This window comes from Pristiophorus japonicus, unplaced genomic scaffold (genome assembly GCF_044704955.1).
Source record: "Pristiophorus japonicus isolate sPriJap1 unplaced genomic scaffold, sPriJap1.hap1 HAP1_SCAFFOLD_497, whole genome shotgun sequence".
NCBI lineage: Eukaryota > Metazoa > Chordata > Chondrichthyes > Pristiophoridae > Pristiophorus > Pristiophorus japonicus.
Window position 1 is genome coordinate 289,557 of NW_027254403.1, and position 19,750 is coordinate 309,306.

A 19,750-nucleotide genomic window follows, 5' to 3' on the forward strand; every position below is an offset into this window, starting at 1 on the left:
ACCCCTCGATTAGATTCCAGCCTGTAACTCACTCCCGGATATCTGTTATTCTATATATAAACCCCCCGAACCCCTCGATTAGATTCCAGCCTGTAACTCACTCCCGGGTATTTGTTATTCTATATATAAACCCCCCGAACCGCTCGATTAGATTCCAGCCTGTAACTCACTCCCGGGTATCTGTTATTCTATATATAAACCCCACCGAACCCCTCGATTAGATTCCAGCCTGTAACTCACTCCCGGGTATCTGTTATTCTATATATAAACCCCCGAACCCCTCGATTAGATTCCAGCCTGTAACTCACTCCCGGGTATCTGTTGTTCTGTATATAAACCCCCCTGAACCCCTCGATTAGATCCCAGCCTGTAACTCACTCCTGGGTATCTGTTATTCTTTATATAAACCTCCCGAACCCCTTGATTAGATTCCAGCCTGTAACTCACTCCCGGGTATCTGTTATTCTATATATAAACCCCCCGAACCCCGCGATTAGATTCCAACCTGTAACTCACTCCCGGGTATCTGTTATTCTATATATAAATCCCCGAACCCCTCGATTAGATTCCAGCCTATAACTCCCTCCCGGATATCTGTTATTCTATATATAAACCCCCCCCGAACCCCTCGATTAGATTCCAGCCTGTAACTCACACCCGGGTATCTGTTATTCTATAAAAAACCCCTCGAACCCCTCGATTAGATTCCAGCCTGTAACTCACTCCTGGGTATCTGTTATTCTATATATAAACACCCCGACCCCCTCGATTAGATTCCAGCCTGTAACTCACTCCCGGGTATCTGTTATTCTATATATAAACCCCCCGAACCCCGCGATTTGATTCCAGCCTGTAACTCACTCCCGGGTATCTGTTATTCTATATATAAACCCCCCGAACCCCGCGATTTGATTCCAGCCTGTCACTCACTCCCGGATATCTGTTATTCTATATATAAACCCCCCGTACCCCTCGATTAGATTCCAGCCTGTAACTCACTCCCGGGTATCTGTTATTCTATATATAAACCCCCCGAACCCCCCGATTAGATCCCAGCCTGTAACTCACTCCTGGGCATCTGTTATTCTATATATAAACCCCCCGAATCCCTCGATTAGATTCCAGCCTGTAACTCACTCCCGGGTATCTGTTATTCTATATATAAACCCCCCCGAACCCCTCGATTAGATTCCAATCTGTAACTCACTCCCGGGTATCTGTTATTCTATATATAAACCCCCCCGAACCCCTCGATTGGATTCCAGCCTGTAACGCACTCCTGGGTATCTGTTATTCTATATATAAACCCCCCCGAACCCCTCGATTAGATTCCAGCCTGTAACTCACTCCTGGGTATCTGTTATTCTATATATAAACACCCCGACCCCCTCGATTAGATTCCAGCCTGTAACTCACTCCCGGGTATCTGTTATTCTATATATAAACCCCCTGAACCCCGCGATTAGATTCCAGCCTGTAACTCACTCCCGGGTATCTGTTATTCTATATATAAACCCCCCGAACCCCGCGATTAGATTCCAACCTGTAACTCACTCCCGGGTATCTGTTATTCTATATATAAATCCCCGAACCCCTCGATTAGATTCCAGCCTATAACTCCCTCCCGGATATCTGTTATTCTATATATAAACCCCCCCCGAACCCCTCGATTAGATTCCAGCCTGTAACTCACACCCGGGTATCTGTTATTCTATATATAAACCCCTCGAACCCCTCGATTAGATTCCAGCCTGTAACTCACTCCCGGGTATCTGTTATTCTATATATAAGCCCCCCCGAACCCCTCGATTAGATTCCAGCCTGTAACTCACTCCCGGGTATCTGTTATTCTATATATAAACCCCCCCGAACCCCTCGATTAGATTCCAGCCTGTAACTCACTCCCGGGTATCTGTTATTCTATATATAAACCCCCACCGAACACCTCGATTAAATTCCAGCCTGTAACTCACTCCCGGGTATCTGTTATTCTATATATAAATCCCCCTGAACCCCGCGATTAGATTCCAGCCTGTAACTCACTCCTGGGTATCTGTTATTCTATATATAAACCCCCCCGAACCCCTCGATTAGATTTCAGCCTGTAACTCACTCCCGGGTATCTGTTATTCTATATATAAACCCCCGAACCCCTCGATTAGATTCCAGCCTGTAACTCACTCCCGGGTATCTGTTATTCTATATATGAACCCCCCGATTAGATTCCAGCCTGTAACTCACTCCCGGGTATCCGTTATTCTATTTATAAACCCCCAGAACCCCTCGATTAGATTCCAGCCTGTAACTCACTCCTGGGTATCTGTTGTTCTGTATATAACACCCCCTGAACCCCTCGATTAGATTCCAGCCTGTAACTCACTCCCGGGTATCTGTTATTCTATATATAAACCCCCGAACCCCTCGATTAGATTCCAGCCTGTAACTCACTCCTGGGTATCTGTTGTTCTGTATATAACACCCCCCGAACCCCTCGATTAGATTCCAGCCTGCAACTCATTCCTGGGTATCTTTTATTCTGTATATAAACTCCCCGAACCCCTCGATTAGATTCCAGCCTGTAACTCACTTCCGGGTATCTGTTATTCTATATATAAACCCCCCCGAACCCCTCGATTAGATTCCAGCCTGTAACTCACTCCCGGGTATCTGTTATGCTATATATTAACCCCCCCGAACCCCTCGATTAGATTCCAGCCTGTAACTCACTCCCGGGTATCCGTTATTCTATATATAAACCTCCCCGAACTCCTCGATTAGATTCCAGCCTGTAACTCACTCCCGGGTATCTGTTATTCTATATATAAACCCCCCCGAACCCCTCGATTAGATTCCAATCTGTAACTCACTCCCGGGTATCTGTTATTCTATATATAAACCCCCCCGAACCCCTCGATTGGATTCCAGCCTGTAACGCACTCCTGGGTATCTGTTATTCTATATATAACCCCCCCCGAACCCCTCGATTAGATTCCAGCCTGTAACTCACTCCTGGGTATCTGTTATTCTATATATAAACACCCCGACCCCCTCGATTAGATTCCAGCCTGTAACTCACTCCCGGGTATCTGTTATTCTATATATAAACCCCCTGAACCCCGCGATTAGATTCCAGCCTGTAACTCACTCCCGGGTATCTGTTATTCTATATATAAACCCCGCGAACCCCGCGATTAGATTCCAACCTGTAACTCACTCCCGGGTATCTGTTATTCTATATATAAATCCCGAACCCCTCGATTAGATTCCAGCCTGTAACTCACACCCGGGTATCTGTTATTCTATATATAAACCCCTCGAACCCCTCGATTAGATTCCAGCCTGTAACTCACTCCCGGGTATCTGTTATTCTATATATAAGCCCCCCCGAACCCCTCGATTAGATTCCAGCCTGTAACTCACTCCCGGGTATCTGTTATTCTATATATAAACCCCCCCGAACCCCTCGATTAGATTCCAGCCTGTAACTCACTCCCGGGTATCTGTTATTCTATATATAAACCCCCACCGAACACCTCGATTAAATTCCAGCCTGTAACTCACTCCCGGGTATCTGTTATTCTATATATAAATCCCCCTGAACCCCGCGATTAGATTCCAGCCTGTAACTCACTCCTGGGTATCTGTTATTCTATATATAAACCCCCCCGAACCCCTCGATTAGATTCCAGCCTGTAACTCACTCCCGGGTATCTGTTATTCTATATATAAACCCCCGAACCCCTCGATTAGATTCCAGCCTGTAACTCACTCCCGGGTATCTGTTATTCTATATATGAACCCCCCGATTAGATTCCAGCCTGTAACTCACTCCCGGGTATCCGTTATTCTATTTATAAACCCCCAGAACCCCTCGATTAGATTCCAGCCTGTAACTCACTCCTGGGTATCTGTTGTTCTGTATATAACACCCCCTGAACCCCTCGATTAGATTCCAGCCTGTAACTCACTCCCGGGTATCTGTGATTCTATATATAAACCTCCCGAACCCCTCGATTAGATTCCAGCCTGTAACTCACTCCCGGGTATCTGTTATTCTATATATAAACCCCCCCGAAACCCTCGATTAGATTCCAGCCCTGTAACTCACTCCCGGGTATCTGTTATTCTATATATAAACCCCCCGAACCCCTCGATTAGATTCCAGCCTGTAACTCACTCCCGGGTATCTGTTATTCTATATATAAACACCCCCCAAACCCCTCGATTAGATTCCAGCCTGTAACTCACTCCCGGGTATCTGTTATTCTATATATTAATCCCCGAACCCCTCGATTAGATTCCAGCCTGTAACTCACTCCCGGGTATCTGTTATTCTTTATATAAACCTCCAGAACCCCTCGATTAGATTCCAGCCTGTAACTCACTCCCGGGTATCTGTTATTCTTTATATAAACCTCCCGAACCCCTCGATTAGATTCCAGCCTGTAACTCACTCCCGGGTATCTGTTATTCTTTATTTAAACCTCCCGAACCCCTCGATTAGATTCCAGCCTGTAACTCACTCCCGGGTATCTGTTATTCTGTATATAAACCCCCCGAACCCCTCGATTAGATTCCAGCCTGTAACTCACTCCCGGGTATCTGTTATTCTATATATAAACCCCCCGAACCGCTCGATTAGATTCCAGCCTGTAACTCACTCCCGGGTATATGTCATACTTTATATAAACCTCCCGAACCCCTTGATTAGATTCCAGCCTGTAACTCACTCCCGGGTATCTGTTATTCTATATATAAATCCCCGAACCCCTCGATTAGATTCCAGCCTGTAACTCACTCCCGGGTATCTGTTATTCTTTATATAAACCTCCCGAACCCCTTGATTAGATTCCAGCCTGTAACTCACTCCCGGGTATCTGTTATTCTATATATAAACCCCCCGAACCGCTCGATTAGATTCCAGCCTGTAACTCACTCCCGGGTATCTGTTATTCTTTATATAAACCTCCCGAACCCCTTGATTAGATTCCAGCCTGTAACTCACTCCCGGGTATCTGTTATTCTATATATAAACCCCCGAACCCCTCGATTAGATTCCAGCCTGTAACTCACTCCCGGGTATCTGTTATTCTATATATAAACCCCCCGAACCCCTCGATTAGATTCCAGTCTGTAACTCACTCTCGGGTATCTGTTATTCTATATATAAACCCCCCGAACCCCTCGATTAGATTCCAGCCTGTAACTCACTCCCGGGTATCTGTTATTCTATATATAAAGCCCCCGAACCCCGCGATTTGATTCCAGCCTGTAACTCACTCCCGGGTATCTGTTATTCTATATATAAACCCCCCGAACCCCGCGATTTGATTCCAGCCTGTCACTCACTCCCGGATATCTGTTATTCTATATATAAACCCCCCGTACCCCTCGATTAGATTCCAGTCTGTAACTCACTCCCGGGTATCTGTTGTTCTGTATATAAACCCCCCTGAACCCCTCGATTAGATTCCAGCCTGTAACTCACTCCCGGGTATCTGTTATTCTTTATATAAACCTCCCGAACCCCTTGATTTGATTCCAGCCTGTAACTCACTCCCGGGTATCTGTTATTCTATATATAAACCCCCCGTACCCCTCGATTAGATTCCAGTCTGTAACTCACTCCTGGGTATCTGTTATTCTATATATAAACCCCCCCGACCCCCTTGATTAGATTCCAGCCTGTAACTCACTCCCGGGTATCTGTTATTCTATATATAAACCCCCCGAACCCCGCGATTTGATTCCAGCCTGTAACTCACTCCCGGGTATCTGTTATTCTATATATAAACCCCCCGAACCCCGCGATTTGATTCCAGCCTGTAACTCACTCCCGGGTATCTGTTATTCTATATATAAACCCCCGAACCCCTCGATTAGATTCCAGCCTGTAACTCACTCCCGGATATCTGTTATTCTATATATAAACCCCCCGTACCCCTTGATTAGATTCCAGCCTGTAACTCACTCCCGGGTATCTGTTATTCTATATATAAACCCCCCGAACCCCACGATTAGATCCCAGCCTGTAACTCACTCCTGGGTATCTGTTATTCTATATATAAACCCCCCGAATCCCTCGATTAGATTCCAGCCTGTAACTCACTCCCGGGTATCTGTTATTCTATATATAAACCCCACCGAACCCCTCGATTAGATTCCAATCTGTAACTCACTCCCGGGTATCTGTTATTCTATATACAAACCCCCCCGAACCCCTCGATTGGATTCCAGCCTGTAACGCACTCCTGGGTATCTGTTATTCTATATATAACCCCCCCCGAACCCCTCGATTAGATTCCAGCCTGTAACTCACTCCTGGGTATCTGTTATTCTATATATAAACACCCCGACCCCCTCGATTAGATTCCAGCCTGTAACTCACTCCCGGGTATCTGTTATTCTATATATAAACCCCCTGAACCCCGCGATTAGATTCCAGCCTGTAACTCACTCCCGGGTATCTGTTATTCTATATATAAACCCCCCGAACCCCGCGATTAGATTCCAACCTGTAACTCACTCCCGGGTATCTGTTATTCTATATATAAATCCCCGAACCCCTCGATTAGATTCCAGCCTGTAACTCACACCCGGGTATCTGTTATTCTATATATAAACCCCTCGAACCCCTCGATTAGATTCCAGCCTGTAACTCACTCCCGGGTATCTGTTATTCTATATATAAGCCCCCCCGAACCCCTCGATTAGATTCCAGCCTGTAACTCACTCCCGGGTATCTGTTATTCTATATATAAACCCCCCCGAACCCCTCGATTAGATTCCAGCCTGTAACTCACTCCCGGGTATCTGTTATTCTATATATAAACCCCCACCGAACACCTCGATTAAATTCCAGCCTGTAACTCACTCCCGGGTATCTGTTATTCTATATATAAATCCCCCTGAACCCCGCGATTAGATTCCAGCCTGTAACTCACTCCTGGGTATCTGTTATTCTATATATAAACCCCTCCGAACCCCTCGATTAGATTCCAGCCTGTAACTCACTCCCGGGTATCTGTTATTCTATATATAAACCCCCGAACCCCTCGATTAGATTCCAGCCTGTAACTCACTCCCGGGTATCTGTTATTCTATATATGAACCCCCCGATTAGATTCCAGCCTGTAACTCACTCCCGGGTATCCGTTATTCTATTTATAAACCCCCAGAACCCCTCGATTAGATTCCAGCCTGTAACTCACTCCTGGGTATCTGTTGTTCTGTATATAACACCCCCTGAACCCCTCGATTAGATTCCAGCCTGTAACTCACTCCCGGGTATCTGTTATTCTATATATAAACCTCCCGAACCCCTCGATTAGATTCCAGCCTGTAACTCACTCCCGGGTATCTGTTATTCTATATATAAACCCCCCCGAACCCCTCGATTAGATTCCAGCCCTGTAACTCACTCCCGGGTATCTGTTATTCTATATATAAACCCCCCGAACCCCTCGATTAGATTCCAGCCTGTAACTCACTCCCGGGTATCTGTTATTCTATATATAAACACCCCCCAAACCCCTCGATTAGATTCCAGCCTGTAACTCACTCCCGGGTATCTGTTATTCTATATATTAATCCCCGAACCCCTCGATTAGATTCCAGCCTGTAACTCACTCCCGGGTATCTGTTATTCTATATATAAACCCCCCGAACCCCTCGATTAGATTCCAGCCTGTAACTCACTCCCGGGTATCTGTTATTCTATATATAAACCCCCCTGAACCCCGCGATTAGATTCCAGCCTGTATCTCACTCCCGGGTATCTGTTATTCTATATATAAACCACCCCGAACCCCTCGATTAGATTCCAGTCTGTAACTCACTCCCGGGTATCTGTTATTCTATATATAAACCCCCCGAACCCCTCGATTAGATTCCAGCCTGTAACTCACTCCCGGTATCTGTTATTCTATATATAAACCCCCCGAACCCCTCGATTAGATTCCAGTCTGTAACTCACTCTCGGGTATCTGTTATTCTATATATAAACCCCCCGAACCCCTCGATTAGATTCCAGCCTGTAACTCACTCCCGGGTATCTGTTATTCTTTATATAAACCTCCAGAACCCCTCGATTAGATTCCAGCCTGTAACTCACTCCCGGGTATCTGTTATTCTTTATATAAACCTCCCGAACCCCTCGATTAGATTCCAGCCTGTAACTCACTCCCGGGTATCTGTTATTCTTTATATAAACCTCCCGAACCCCTCGATTAGATTCCAGCCTGTAACTCACTCCCGGGTATCTGTTATTCTTTATATAAACCTCCCGAACCCCTCGATTAGATTCCAGTCTGTAACTCACTCCCGGGTATCTGTTATTCTATATATAAACCCCCTGAAACCCTCGATTCGTTTCCAGTCTGTAACTCACTCCCGGGTATCTGTTATTCTATATATAAACCCCCCTGAACCCCTCGATTATATTCCAGCCTGTAACTCACTCCCGGGTCTCTGTTATTCTATATATAAACCCCCCGAACCCCTCGATTAGATTCCAGCCTGTAACTCACTCCCGGGTATCTGTTATTCTCTATATAAACCCCCCCGAACCCCTCGATTAGATTCCAGTCTGTAACTCACTCTCGGGTATCTGTTATTCTATATATAAACCCCCCGAACCCCTCGATTAGATTCCAGCCTGTAACTCACTCCCGGGTATCTGTTATTCTTTATATAAACCTCCAGAACCCCTCGATTAGATTCCAGCCTGTAACTCACTCCCGGGTATCTGTTATTCTTTATATAAACCTCCCGAACCCCTCGATTAGATTCCAGCCTGTAACTCACTCCCGGGTATCTGTTATTCTTTATATAAACCTCCCGAACCCCTCGATTAGATTCAAGCCTGTAACTCACTCCTGGGTATCTGTTATTCTTTATATAAACCTCCCGAACCCCTCGATTAGATTCCAGTCTGTAACTCACTCCCGGGTATCTGTTATTCTATATATAAACCCCCTGAAACCCTCGATTCGTTTCCAGTCTGTAACTCACTCCCGGGTATCTGTTATTCTATATATAAACCCCCCTGAACCCCTCGATTATATTCCAGCCTGTAACTCACTCCCGGGTCTCTGTTATTCTATATATAAACCCCCCGAACCCCTCGATTAGATTCCAGCCTGTAACTCACTCTCGGGTATCTGTTGTTCTATATATAAACCCCCCGAACCTCTCGATTAGATTCCAGCCTGTAACTCACTCCCGGGTATCTGTTATTCTCTATATAAACCCCCCCGAACCCCTCTATTAGATTCCAGCCTGTAACTCACTCCCGGGTATCTGTTATTCTATATATAAACCCCCCGAACCGCTCGATTAGATTCCAGCCTGTAACTCACTCCCGGGTATATGTCATACTTTATATAAACCTCCCGAACCCCTTGATTAGATTCCAGCCTGTAACTCACTCCCGGGTATCTGTTATTCTATATATAAATCCCCAAACCCCTCGATTAGATTCCAGCCTGTAACTCACTCCCGGATATCTGTTATTATATATATAAACCCCCCGAACCGCTCGATTAGATTCCAGCCTGTAACTCACTCCCGGGTATCTGTTATTCTTTATATAAACCTCCCGAACCCCTTGATTAGATTCCAGCCTGTAACTCACTCCCGGGTATCTGTTATTCTATATATAAACCCCCGAACCCCTCGATTAGATTCCAGCCTGTAACTCACTCCCGGGTATCTGTTGTTCTGTATATAAACCCCCCTGAACCCCTCGATTAGATCCCAGCCTGTAACTCACTCCTGGGTATCTGTTATTCTTTATATAAACCTCCCGAACCCCTTGATTAGATTCCAGCCTGTAACTCACTCCCGGGTATCTGTTATTCTATATATAAACCCCCCGAACCCCGCGATTAGATTCCAACCTGTAACTCACTCCCGGGTATCTGTTATTCTATATATAAATCCCCGAACCCCTCGATTAGATTCCAGCCTATAACTCCCTCCCGGATATCTGTTATTCTATATATAAACCCCCCCCGAACCCCTCGATTAGATTCCAGCCTGTAACTCACACCCGGGTATCTGTTATTCTATATATAAACCCCTCGAACACCTCGATTAGATTCCAGCCTGTAACTCACTCCTGGGTATCTGTTATTCTATATATAAACACCCCGACCCCCTCGATTAGATTCCAGCCTGTAACTCACTCCCGGGTATCTGTTATTCTATATATAAACCCCCCGAACCCCGCGATTTGATTCCAGCCTGTCACTCACTCCCGGATATCTGTTATTCTATATATAAACCCCCCGTACCCCTCGATTAGATTCCAGCCTGTAACTCACTCCCGGGTATCTGTTATTCTATATATAAACCCCCCGAACCCCCCGATTAGATCCCAGCCTGTAACTCACTCCTGGGCATCTGTTATTCTATATATAAACCCCCCGAATCCCTCGATTAGATTCCAGCCTGTAACTCACTCCCGGGTATCTGTTATTCTATATATAAACCCCCCCGAACCCCTCGATTAGATTCCAATCTGTAACTCACTCCCGGGTATCTGTTATTCTATATATAAACCCCCCCGAACCCCTCGATTGGATTCCAGCCTGTAACGCACTCCTGGGTATCTGTTATTCTATATATAAACCCCCCCGAACCCCTCGATTAGATTCCAGCCTGTAACTCACTCCCGAGTATCTGTTATTCTATATATAAACACCCCGACCCCCTCGATTAGATTCCAGCCTGTAACTCACTCCCGGGTATCTGTTATTCTATATATAAACCCCCTGAACCCCGCGATTAGATTCCAGCCTGTAACTCACTCCCGGGTATCTGTTATTCTATATATAAACCCCCCGAACCCCGCGATTAGATTCCAACCTGTAACTCACTCCCGGGTATCTGTTATTCTATATATAAATCCCCGAACCCCTCGATTAGATTCCAGCCTATAACTCCCTCCCGGATATCTGTTATTCTATATATAAACCCCCCCCGAACCCCTCGATTAGATTCCAGCCTGTAACTCACACCCGGGTATCTGTTATTCTATATATAAACCCCTCGAACCCCTCGATTAGATTCCAGCCTGTAACTCACTCCCGGGTATCTGTTATTCTATATATAAGCCCCCCCGAACCCCTCGATTAGATTCCAGCCTGTAACTCACTCCCGGGTATCTGTTATTCTATATATAAACCCCCCCGAACCCCTCGATTAGATTCCAGCCTGTAACTCACTCCCGGGTATCTGTTATTCTATATATAAACCCCCCGAACCCCTCGATTAGATTCCAGCCTGTAACTCACTCCCGGGTATCTGTTATTCTATATATAAATCCCCCTGAACCCCGCGATTAGATTCCAGCCTGTAACTCACTCCTGGGTATCTGTTATTCTATATATAAACCCCCCCGAACCCCTCGATTAGATTCCAGCCTGTAACTCACTCCCGGGTATCTGTTATTCTATATATAAACCCCCGAACCCCTCGATTAGATTCCAGCCTGTAACTCACTCCCGGGTATCTGTTATTCTATATATGAACCCCCCGATTAGATTCCAGCCTGTAACTCACTCCCGGGTATCCGTTATTCTATTTATAAACCCCCAGAACCCCTCGATTAGATTCCAGCCTGTAACTCACTCCTGGGTATCTGTTGTTCTGTATATAACACCCCCTGAACCCCTCGATTAGATTCCAGCCTGTAACTCACTCCCGGGTATCTGTTATTCTATATATAAACCCCCGAACCCCTCGATTAGATTCCAGCCTGTAACTCACTCCTGGGTATCTGTTGTTCTGTATATAACACCCCCCGAACCCCTCGATTAGATTCCAGCCTGTAACTCATTCCTGGGTATCTTTTATTCTGTATATAAACTCCCCGAACCCCTCGATTAGATTCCAGCCTGTAACTCACTTCCGGGTATCTGTTATTCTATATATAAACCCCCCCGAACCCCTCGATTAGATTCCAGCCTGTAACTCACTCCCGGGTATCTGTTATTCTATATATTAACCCCCCCGAACCCCTCGATTAGATTCCAGCCTGTAACTCACTCCCGGGTATCCGTTATTCTATATATAAACCTCCCCGAACTCCTCGATTAGATTCCAGCCTGTAACTCACTCCCGGGTATCTGTTATTCTATATATAAACCCCCCCGAACCTCTCGATTAGATTCCAGCCTGTAACTCACTCCCGGGTATCTGTTATTCTATATATAAACCCTCCTGAACCCCTCGATTAGATTCCAGCCCTGTAACTCACTCCCGAGTATCTGTTATTCTATATATAAACCCCCCCGAACCCCTCGATTAGATTCCAGCCTGTAACTCACTCCCGGGTATCTGTTGTTCTGTATATAACACCTCCCCCCACCGCAAACCACTCGATTATATTCCAGCCTGTAACCTGGTGATCAGTGCCACCCCCCCACAAAACCTCGTTTGATTCTGAATTACATAAGCGCGCCACCTCCACAGTTGAATAGCCGGTCGACATTGACTTTTCCGAGCTCATGCTTGTGGCTGCTGGGGTCAGGCAAGAGTTGTCAGCTCCCATGGAGCACGAACCCCAGTGAGAGTCGCGGGTTTGGGCGGGAGTGACGGAAATTATTGCGGTCTAAAGGGCGATTTGACTTTCACCCCTGTCCCTCCTGCAAATCCCAACAAGGCAGCTGAACAGACTGATTGGCCTCTGGAGCCCCTGACTTCCCCTTTGTGGCCGCTACTACACCAAGTGTTTCACTATTGCCGACAAGGTCTCTCTCTCTCTCTCTCTCTCTCTCTCTCTCTCCCCGCGACACCCGGGGGAACTGTCAGTATCGAGTTGGCCGCAGAGAGAGAGCGAGAGAGAGAGAGCTACAGAGACAGAGAGAGAGATACAGAGACAGAGAGAGAGAGAGATAGACACAAAGAGAGAGAAAGAGAGAGATACAGAGCCAGAGAGAGAGACAGAGAGAGAGAGTGTGAGAGAGAGAGACAGACTGAGAGAGCGAGAGAGAGAGTGAAACTAAGAGAGAGCGAGAGATACAGAGAGAGAGACAGAGCCAGTGAGAGAGACAGAGAGAGAGAGAAAGACAGACAGAGAGAGCGAGAGAGAGAGATACAGAGACAGAGAGAGAGAGATACAGAGAGAGAGAGAGAGAGAGATAGACAGAGTCAGAGAGAGAGATACAGAGTCAGAGAGAGAGATACAGAGACAGAGAGAGAGAGATAGACAGAGACAGAGAGAGAGAGATAGACAGAGACAGAGAGAGAGAGAGAGAGAGAGAGCGAAACTACGAGAGAGAGAGAGAGATACAGAGAGAGAGACAGAGTGTGAGATACAGAGACAGAGAGAGCGAGAGAGAGAAAGACAGAGAGAGAGAGAGCGAAACTAAGAGAGAGAGAGAGAGAGAGAGATACAGAGAGAGAGACAGAGTGTGAGATACAGAGAGAGAGAGAGAGAGAGACAGAGAGATAGACAGAGTGTGAGATACAGAGACAGAGAGAGAGAGAGAGAGACAGAGAGAGAGAGAGAGCGAAACTAAGACAGAGAGAGAGAGAGAGAGAGACAGAGAGATAGACAGAGTGTGAGATAGAGAGAGACAGAGAGAGAGAGAGAGAGAGACAGAGAGATAGACAGAGTGTGAGATAGAGAGAGACAGAGAGAGAGCGAGAGAGAGAGACAGACAGAGAGAGCGAGAGACAGAGAGAGAGAGAGAGCGAGAAACAAAGAGCCACAGACACGGAGGGAGAGAGAGGAAGTGACAGAGAGTGAGAGAGAGCGAGCGAGCGAGAGAGACTCGAGAGCAGGAGGCACAATCGAGGATCCATCTTTTTCTTGTGGCGCCGAGGGGTTTGTGCTCAGTCCGTGGAGTGAGCGTGTGTGGCCACGATGGTGAGGTAAGGCACGCTGTGTGGGTGTGTGTGTCAGGGACCCCCGCAGCCCCTGGGTGGGCACTGAGGGCAGAGGAGCCCACTTGGCTGAATTACCACATCTCCACTCTACCTCCCCCGAGCCCAACGTCGGCGGCCCTGAGTTCCTGCTCGCGGAACGCGTCCCACCCACTCACACGGCCCGAAACAGTTCGACACGGCCCGACACCGAGTGTTTGATGGGACAGTGCAGAGGGAGCTTTACTCTGTATCTAACCCCCTGTACCTGCCCTGGGAGTGTTTGATGGGACAGTGTAGAGGGAGCTTTACTCTGTCTCTAACACCGTGCTGTACCTGCCCTGGGAGTGTTTGATGGGACGATGTAGAGGGAGCTTTACTCTGTATCTAACCCCCTGTACCTGCCCTGGGAGTGTTTGATGGGACAGTGTAGAGGGAGCTTTACTCTGTATCTAACCCCGTGCTGTACCTGCCCTGGGAGTGTTTGATGGGACAGTGTAGAGGGAACTTTACTCTGTATCTAACCCCCTGTACCTGCCCTGGGAGTGTTTGATGGGACAGTGTAGAGGGAACTTTACTCTGTCTCCAACACCGTGCTGTACCTGCCCCGGGAGTGTTTGATGGGATGATGTAGAGGGAGCTTTACTCTGTATCTAACCCCCTGTACCTGCCCTGGGAGTGTTTGATGGGACAGTGTAGAGGGAGCTTTACTCTGTATCTAACCCCCTGTACCTGCCCTGGGAGTGTTTGATGGGACAGTGTAGAGGGAACTTTACTCTGTATCTAACCCCGTGCTGTACCTGCCCTGGGAGTGTTTGATGGGACAGTGTAGAGGGAGCTTTACTCTGTATCTAACCCTGTGCTGTACCTGCCCTGGGAGTGTTTGATGGGACAGTGTAGAGGGAGCTTTACTCTGTCTCTAACACCCTGTACCTGCCCTGGGAGTGTTTGATGGGACGATGTAGAGGGAGCTTTACTCTGTATCTAACCCCCTGTACCTGCCCTGGGAGTGTTTGATGGGACAGTGTAGAGGGAGCTTTACTCTGTATCTAACCCCCAGTACTTGCCCCGGGAGTGTTTGATGGGACAGTGTAGAGGGAGCTTTACTCTGTATCTAACCCCATGCTGTACCTGCCCTGGGAGTGTTTGATGGGACAGTGTAGCGGGAGCTTTACTCTGTATCTAACCCCGTGCTGTACCTGCCCTGGGAGTGTTTGATGGGACAGTGTCGAGGGAGCTTTATTCTGTATCTAACATCGTGCTGGACCTGCACTGGGGGTGTTTGATGGGACAGTGTAGAGGGAGCTTTACTGTGTATCTAACCCCGTGCTGTACCTGCCCTGGGGGTGTTTGATGGGACAGTCTCGAGGGAGCTTTACTCTGTATCTAACTCGTGCTGTACCTGCCCTGGGAGTTTTTGATGGGACAGTGTAGAGGGAGCTTTACTCTGTATCTAACCCCCTGTACCTGCCCTGGGAGTGTTTGATGGGACAGTGTAGAGGGAGCTTTACTCTGTATCTAACCCCGTGCTGTACCTGCCCTGGGAGTGTTTGATGGGACATTGTCGAGGGAGCTTTACTCTGTATCTAACCCCTTGTACCTGCCCTGGGAGTGTTTGATGGGACAGTGTAGAGGGAGCTTTACTCTGTATCTAACCCCGTGCTGTACCTGCCCTGGGAGTGTTAGATTGGACAGTGTAGAGGGAGCTTTACTCTGGATCTAACCCCCTGCACCTGCTCTGGGAATGTTTGATGTGACAGTGTAGAGGGAACTTTACTCTGTATCTAACCCCGTGCTGTACCTGCCCTGGGAGTGTTTGATGGGACAGTGTAGAGGGAGCTTTACTCTGTATCTAACCCCGTGCTGCACCTGCCCTGGGAGTGTTTGATGGAACAGTGTCGAGGGAGCTTTACTCTGTATCTAACCCTGTGCTGTACCTGCCCCGGGAGTGTTTGATGGGACGATGTAGAGGGAGCTTTACTCTGTATCTAACCCCTTGCTGTACCTGCCCTGGGAGTGTTAGATTGGACAGTGTAGAGGGAACTTTACTCTGGATCTAACCCCCTGCACCTGCCCTGGGAGTGTTTGATGGGACAGTGTAGAGGGAGCTTTACTCTGTATCTAACCCGTGCTGTACCTGCCCTGGGAGTGTTTGATGGGACAGTGTAGAGGGAGCTTTACTCTGTATCTCACCCCGTGCTGTACCTGCCCTGGGAGTGTTTGATGGAACAGTGTCGAGGGAGCTTTACTCTGTATCTAACCCTGTGCTGTACCTGCCCCGGGAGTGTTTGATGGAACAGTGTCGAGGGAGCTTTACTCTGTATCTAACCCTGTGCTGTACCTGCCCTGGGAGTGTTTGATGGGACGATGTAGAGGGAGCTTTACTCTGTATCTAACACCGTGCTGTACTTGCCCCGGGAGTGTTTGATGGGACGATGTAGAGGGAGCTTTACTCTGTATCTAACCCCCTGTACCTGCCCTGGGAGTGTTTGATGGGACAGTGTAGAGGGAGCTTTACTCTGTATCTAACCCCGTGCTGTACCTGCCCTGGGAGTGTTTGATGGGACAGTGTAGAGGGAGCTTTACCCTGTATCGAACCCCGTGCTGTACCTGCCCTGGGAGTGTTTGATGGGACAGTGTAGAGGGAGCTTTACTCTGTATCTAACCCCCTGTACCTGCCCTGGGAGTGTTTGATGGGGACAGTGTAGAGGGAGCTTTACTCTGTATCTAACCCCCTGTACCTGCCCTGGGAGTGTTTGATGGGACAGTGTAGAGGGAGCTTTACTCTGTATCTAACCCCCTGTACTTGCCCTGGGAGTGTTTGATGGCACAGTGTAGAGGGAGCTTTACTCTGTATCTAACCCCGTGCTGTACCTGCCCTGGGAGTGTTTGATGGGACAGTGTAGAGGGAGCTTTACTCTGTATCTAACCCGTGCTGTACCTGCCCTGGGAGTGTTTGATGGGACAGTGTAGAGGGAGCTTTACTCTGTATCTAACCCCCTGTACTTGCCCTGGGAGTGTTTGATGGCACAGTGTAGAGGGAGCTTTACTCTGTATCTAACCCCGTGCTGTACCTGCCCTGGGAGTGTTTGATGGGACAGTGTAGAGGGAGCTTTACTCTGTATCTAACCCGTGCTGTACCTGCCCTGGGAGTGTTTGATGGGACAGTGTAGAGGGAGCTTTACTCTGTATTTAACCCCCTGTATCTGCTCTGGGAATGTTTGATGGGGCAGTGTAGAGGGAACTTTACTCTGTATCTCATCCCGTGCTGTACCTGCCCTGGGAGTGTTTGATGGGACAGTGTAGAGGGAACTTCACTCTGTATCTAACCCCGTGCTGCACCTGCCCTGGGAGTGTTTGATGGGACAGTGTAGGGGGAGCTTTACTCTGTATCTAACCCCCTGTACCTGCCCTGGGAGTGTTTGATGGGACAGTGTAGAGGGAGCTTTACTCTGTATCTAACCCCCTGTACCTGCCCTGGGAGTGTTTGATGGGACAGTGTAGAGGGAGCTTTACTCTGTATCTAACCCCGTGTTGTACTTGCCCCGGGAGTGTTTGATGGGACAGTGTAGAGGGAGCTTTACTCTGTATCTAACCCCCTGTACCTGCCCTGGGAGTGTTTGATGGGACAGTGTAGAGGGAGCTTTACTCTGTATCTAACCCCCAGTACTTGCCTCGGGAGTGTTTGATGGGACAGTGTGGAGGGAGCTTTACTCTGTATCTAACCCCCTGTACCTGCCCTGGGAGTGTTTGATGGGACAGTGTAGAGGGAGCTTTACTCTGTATCTAACCCCGTGCTGTACCTGCCCTGGGAGTGTTTGATGGGACAGTGTAGAGGGAGCTTTACTCTGTCTCTAACACCGTGCTGTACCTGCCCTGGGAGTGTTTGATGGGACGATGTAGAGGGAGCTTTACTCTGTATCTAACCCCCTGTACCTGCCCTGGGAGTGTTTGATGGGACAGTGTAGAGGGAGCTTTACTCTGTATCTAACCCCGTGTTGTACTTGCCCTGGGAGTGTTTGATGGGACAGTGTAGAGGGAGCTTTACTCTGTATCTAACCCCGTGCTGTACCTGCCCTGGGAGTGTTAGATTGGACAGTGTAGAGGGAGCTTTACTCTGGATCTAACCCCCGGCACCTGCTCTGGGAATGTTTGATGTGACAGTGTGGAGGGAACTTTACTCTGTATCTAACCCCGTGCTGTACCTGCCCTGGGAGTGTTTGATGGGACAGTGTAGAGGGAGCTTTACTCTGTATCTCACCCCGTGCTGTACCTGCCCTGGGAGTGTTTGATGGAACAGTGTCGAGGGAGCTTTACTCTGTATCTAACCCTGTGCTGTACCTGCACCGGGAGTGTTTGATGGAACAGTGTCGAGGGAGCTTTACTCTGTATCTAACCCTGTGCTGTACCTGCCCCGGGAGTGTTTGATGGGACGATGTAGAGGGAGCTTTACTCTGTATCTAACACCGTGCTGTACTTGCCCCGGGTGTGTTTGATGGGACAGTGTAGAGGGAGCTTTACTCTGTATCTAACCCCGTGCTGCACCTGCCCTGGGAGTGTTTGATGGGACAGTGTAGAGGGAGCTTTACTCTGTATCTAACCCCCTGTCCCTGCCCTGGGAGTATTTGATGGGACAGTGTAGAGGGAGCTTTACTCCGTATCTCACCCCGTGCTGTACCTGCCCTGGGAGTGTTTGATGGGACAGTGTAGATGGAGCTTTACTCTGTATCTCATCCCGTGCTGTACCTGCCCTGGGAGTGTTTGATGGGACAGTGTAGAGGGAGCTTTACTCTGTATCTAACCCCGTGCTGTACCTGCCCTGGGAGTGTTTGATGGAACAGTATAGAGGGAGCTTTATTCTGTATCTAACCCCCTGTACCTGCCCTGGGAGTGTTTGATGGGACAGTGTAGAGGGAACTTTACTCTGTCTCCAACACCGTGCTGTACCTGCCCCGGGAGTGTTTGATGGGATGATGTAGAGGGAGCTTTACTCTGTATCTAACCCCCTGTACCTGCCCTGGGAGTGTTTGATGGGACAGTGTAGAGGGAGCTTTACTCTGTATCTAACCCCCACTACTTGCCTCGGGAGTGTTTGATGGGACAGTGTAGAGGGAGCTTTACTCTGTATCTAACCCTGTGCTGTACCTGCCCTGGGAGTGTTTGATGGGACAGTGTAGAGGGAGCTTTACTCTGTATCTAACCCCCTGTACCTGCCCTGGGAGTGTTTGATGGGACAGTGTAGAGGGAGCTTTACTCTGTATCTAACCCCCAGTACTTGCCCCGGGAGTGTTTGATGGGACAGTGTAGAGGGAGCTTTACTCTGTATCTAACCCCATGCTGTACCTGCCCTGGGAGTGTTTGATGGGACAGTGTAGTGGGAGCTTTACTCTGTATCTAACCCCGTGCTGTACCTGCCCTGGGAGTGTTTGATGGGACAGTGTCGAGGGAGCTTTATTCTGTATCTAACATCGTGCTGGACCTGCACTGGGGGTGTTTGATGGGACAGTGTAGAGGGAGCTTTACTGTGTATCTAACCCCGTGCTGTACCTGCCCTGGGGGTGTTTGATGGGACAGTCTCGAGGGAGCTTTACTCTGTATCTAACTCGTGCTGTACCTGCCCTGGGAGTTTTTGATGGGACAGTGTAGAGGGAGCTTTACTCTGTATCTAACCCCCTGTACCTGCCCTGGGAGTGTTTGATGGGACAGTGTAGAGGGAGCTTTACTCTGTATCTAACCCCGTCCTGTACCTGCCCTGGGAGTGTTTGATGGGACATTGTCGAGGGAGCTTTACTCTGTATCTAATCCCTTGTACCTGCCCTGGGAGTGTTTGATGGGACAGTGTAGAGGGAGCTTTGCTCTGTATCTAACCCCGTGCTGT

General features: G+C 48.2%; 1 protein-coding gene across 1 annotated transcript in view; it reads left to right on the forward strand.

Annotated features, from left to right (window-relative positions):
- Positions 1-12,782: 12,782 nt before the first annotated feature.
- Positions 12,783-19,750, forward strand: part of LOC139253669 (tyrosine-protein phosphatase non-receptor type 6-like) — a 148,869-nt gene continuing 141,901 nt past the window's right edge. Inside the window, exon 1 of the mRNA XM_070873507.1 lies at positions 12,783-13,881. Within this exon, the coding sequence (XP_070729608.1) occupies positions 13,874-13,881 (8 nt within the window). The 5' untranslated portion in view covers positions 12,783-13,873. The remainder of the gene's footprint in view (positions 13,882-19,750) is intronic.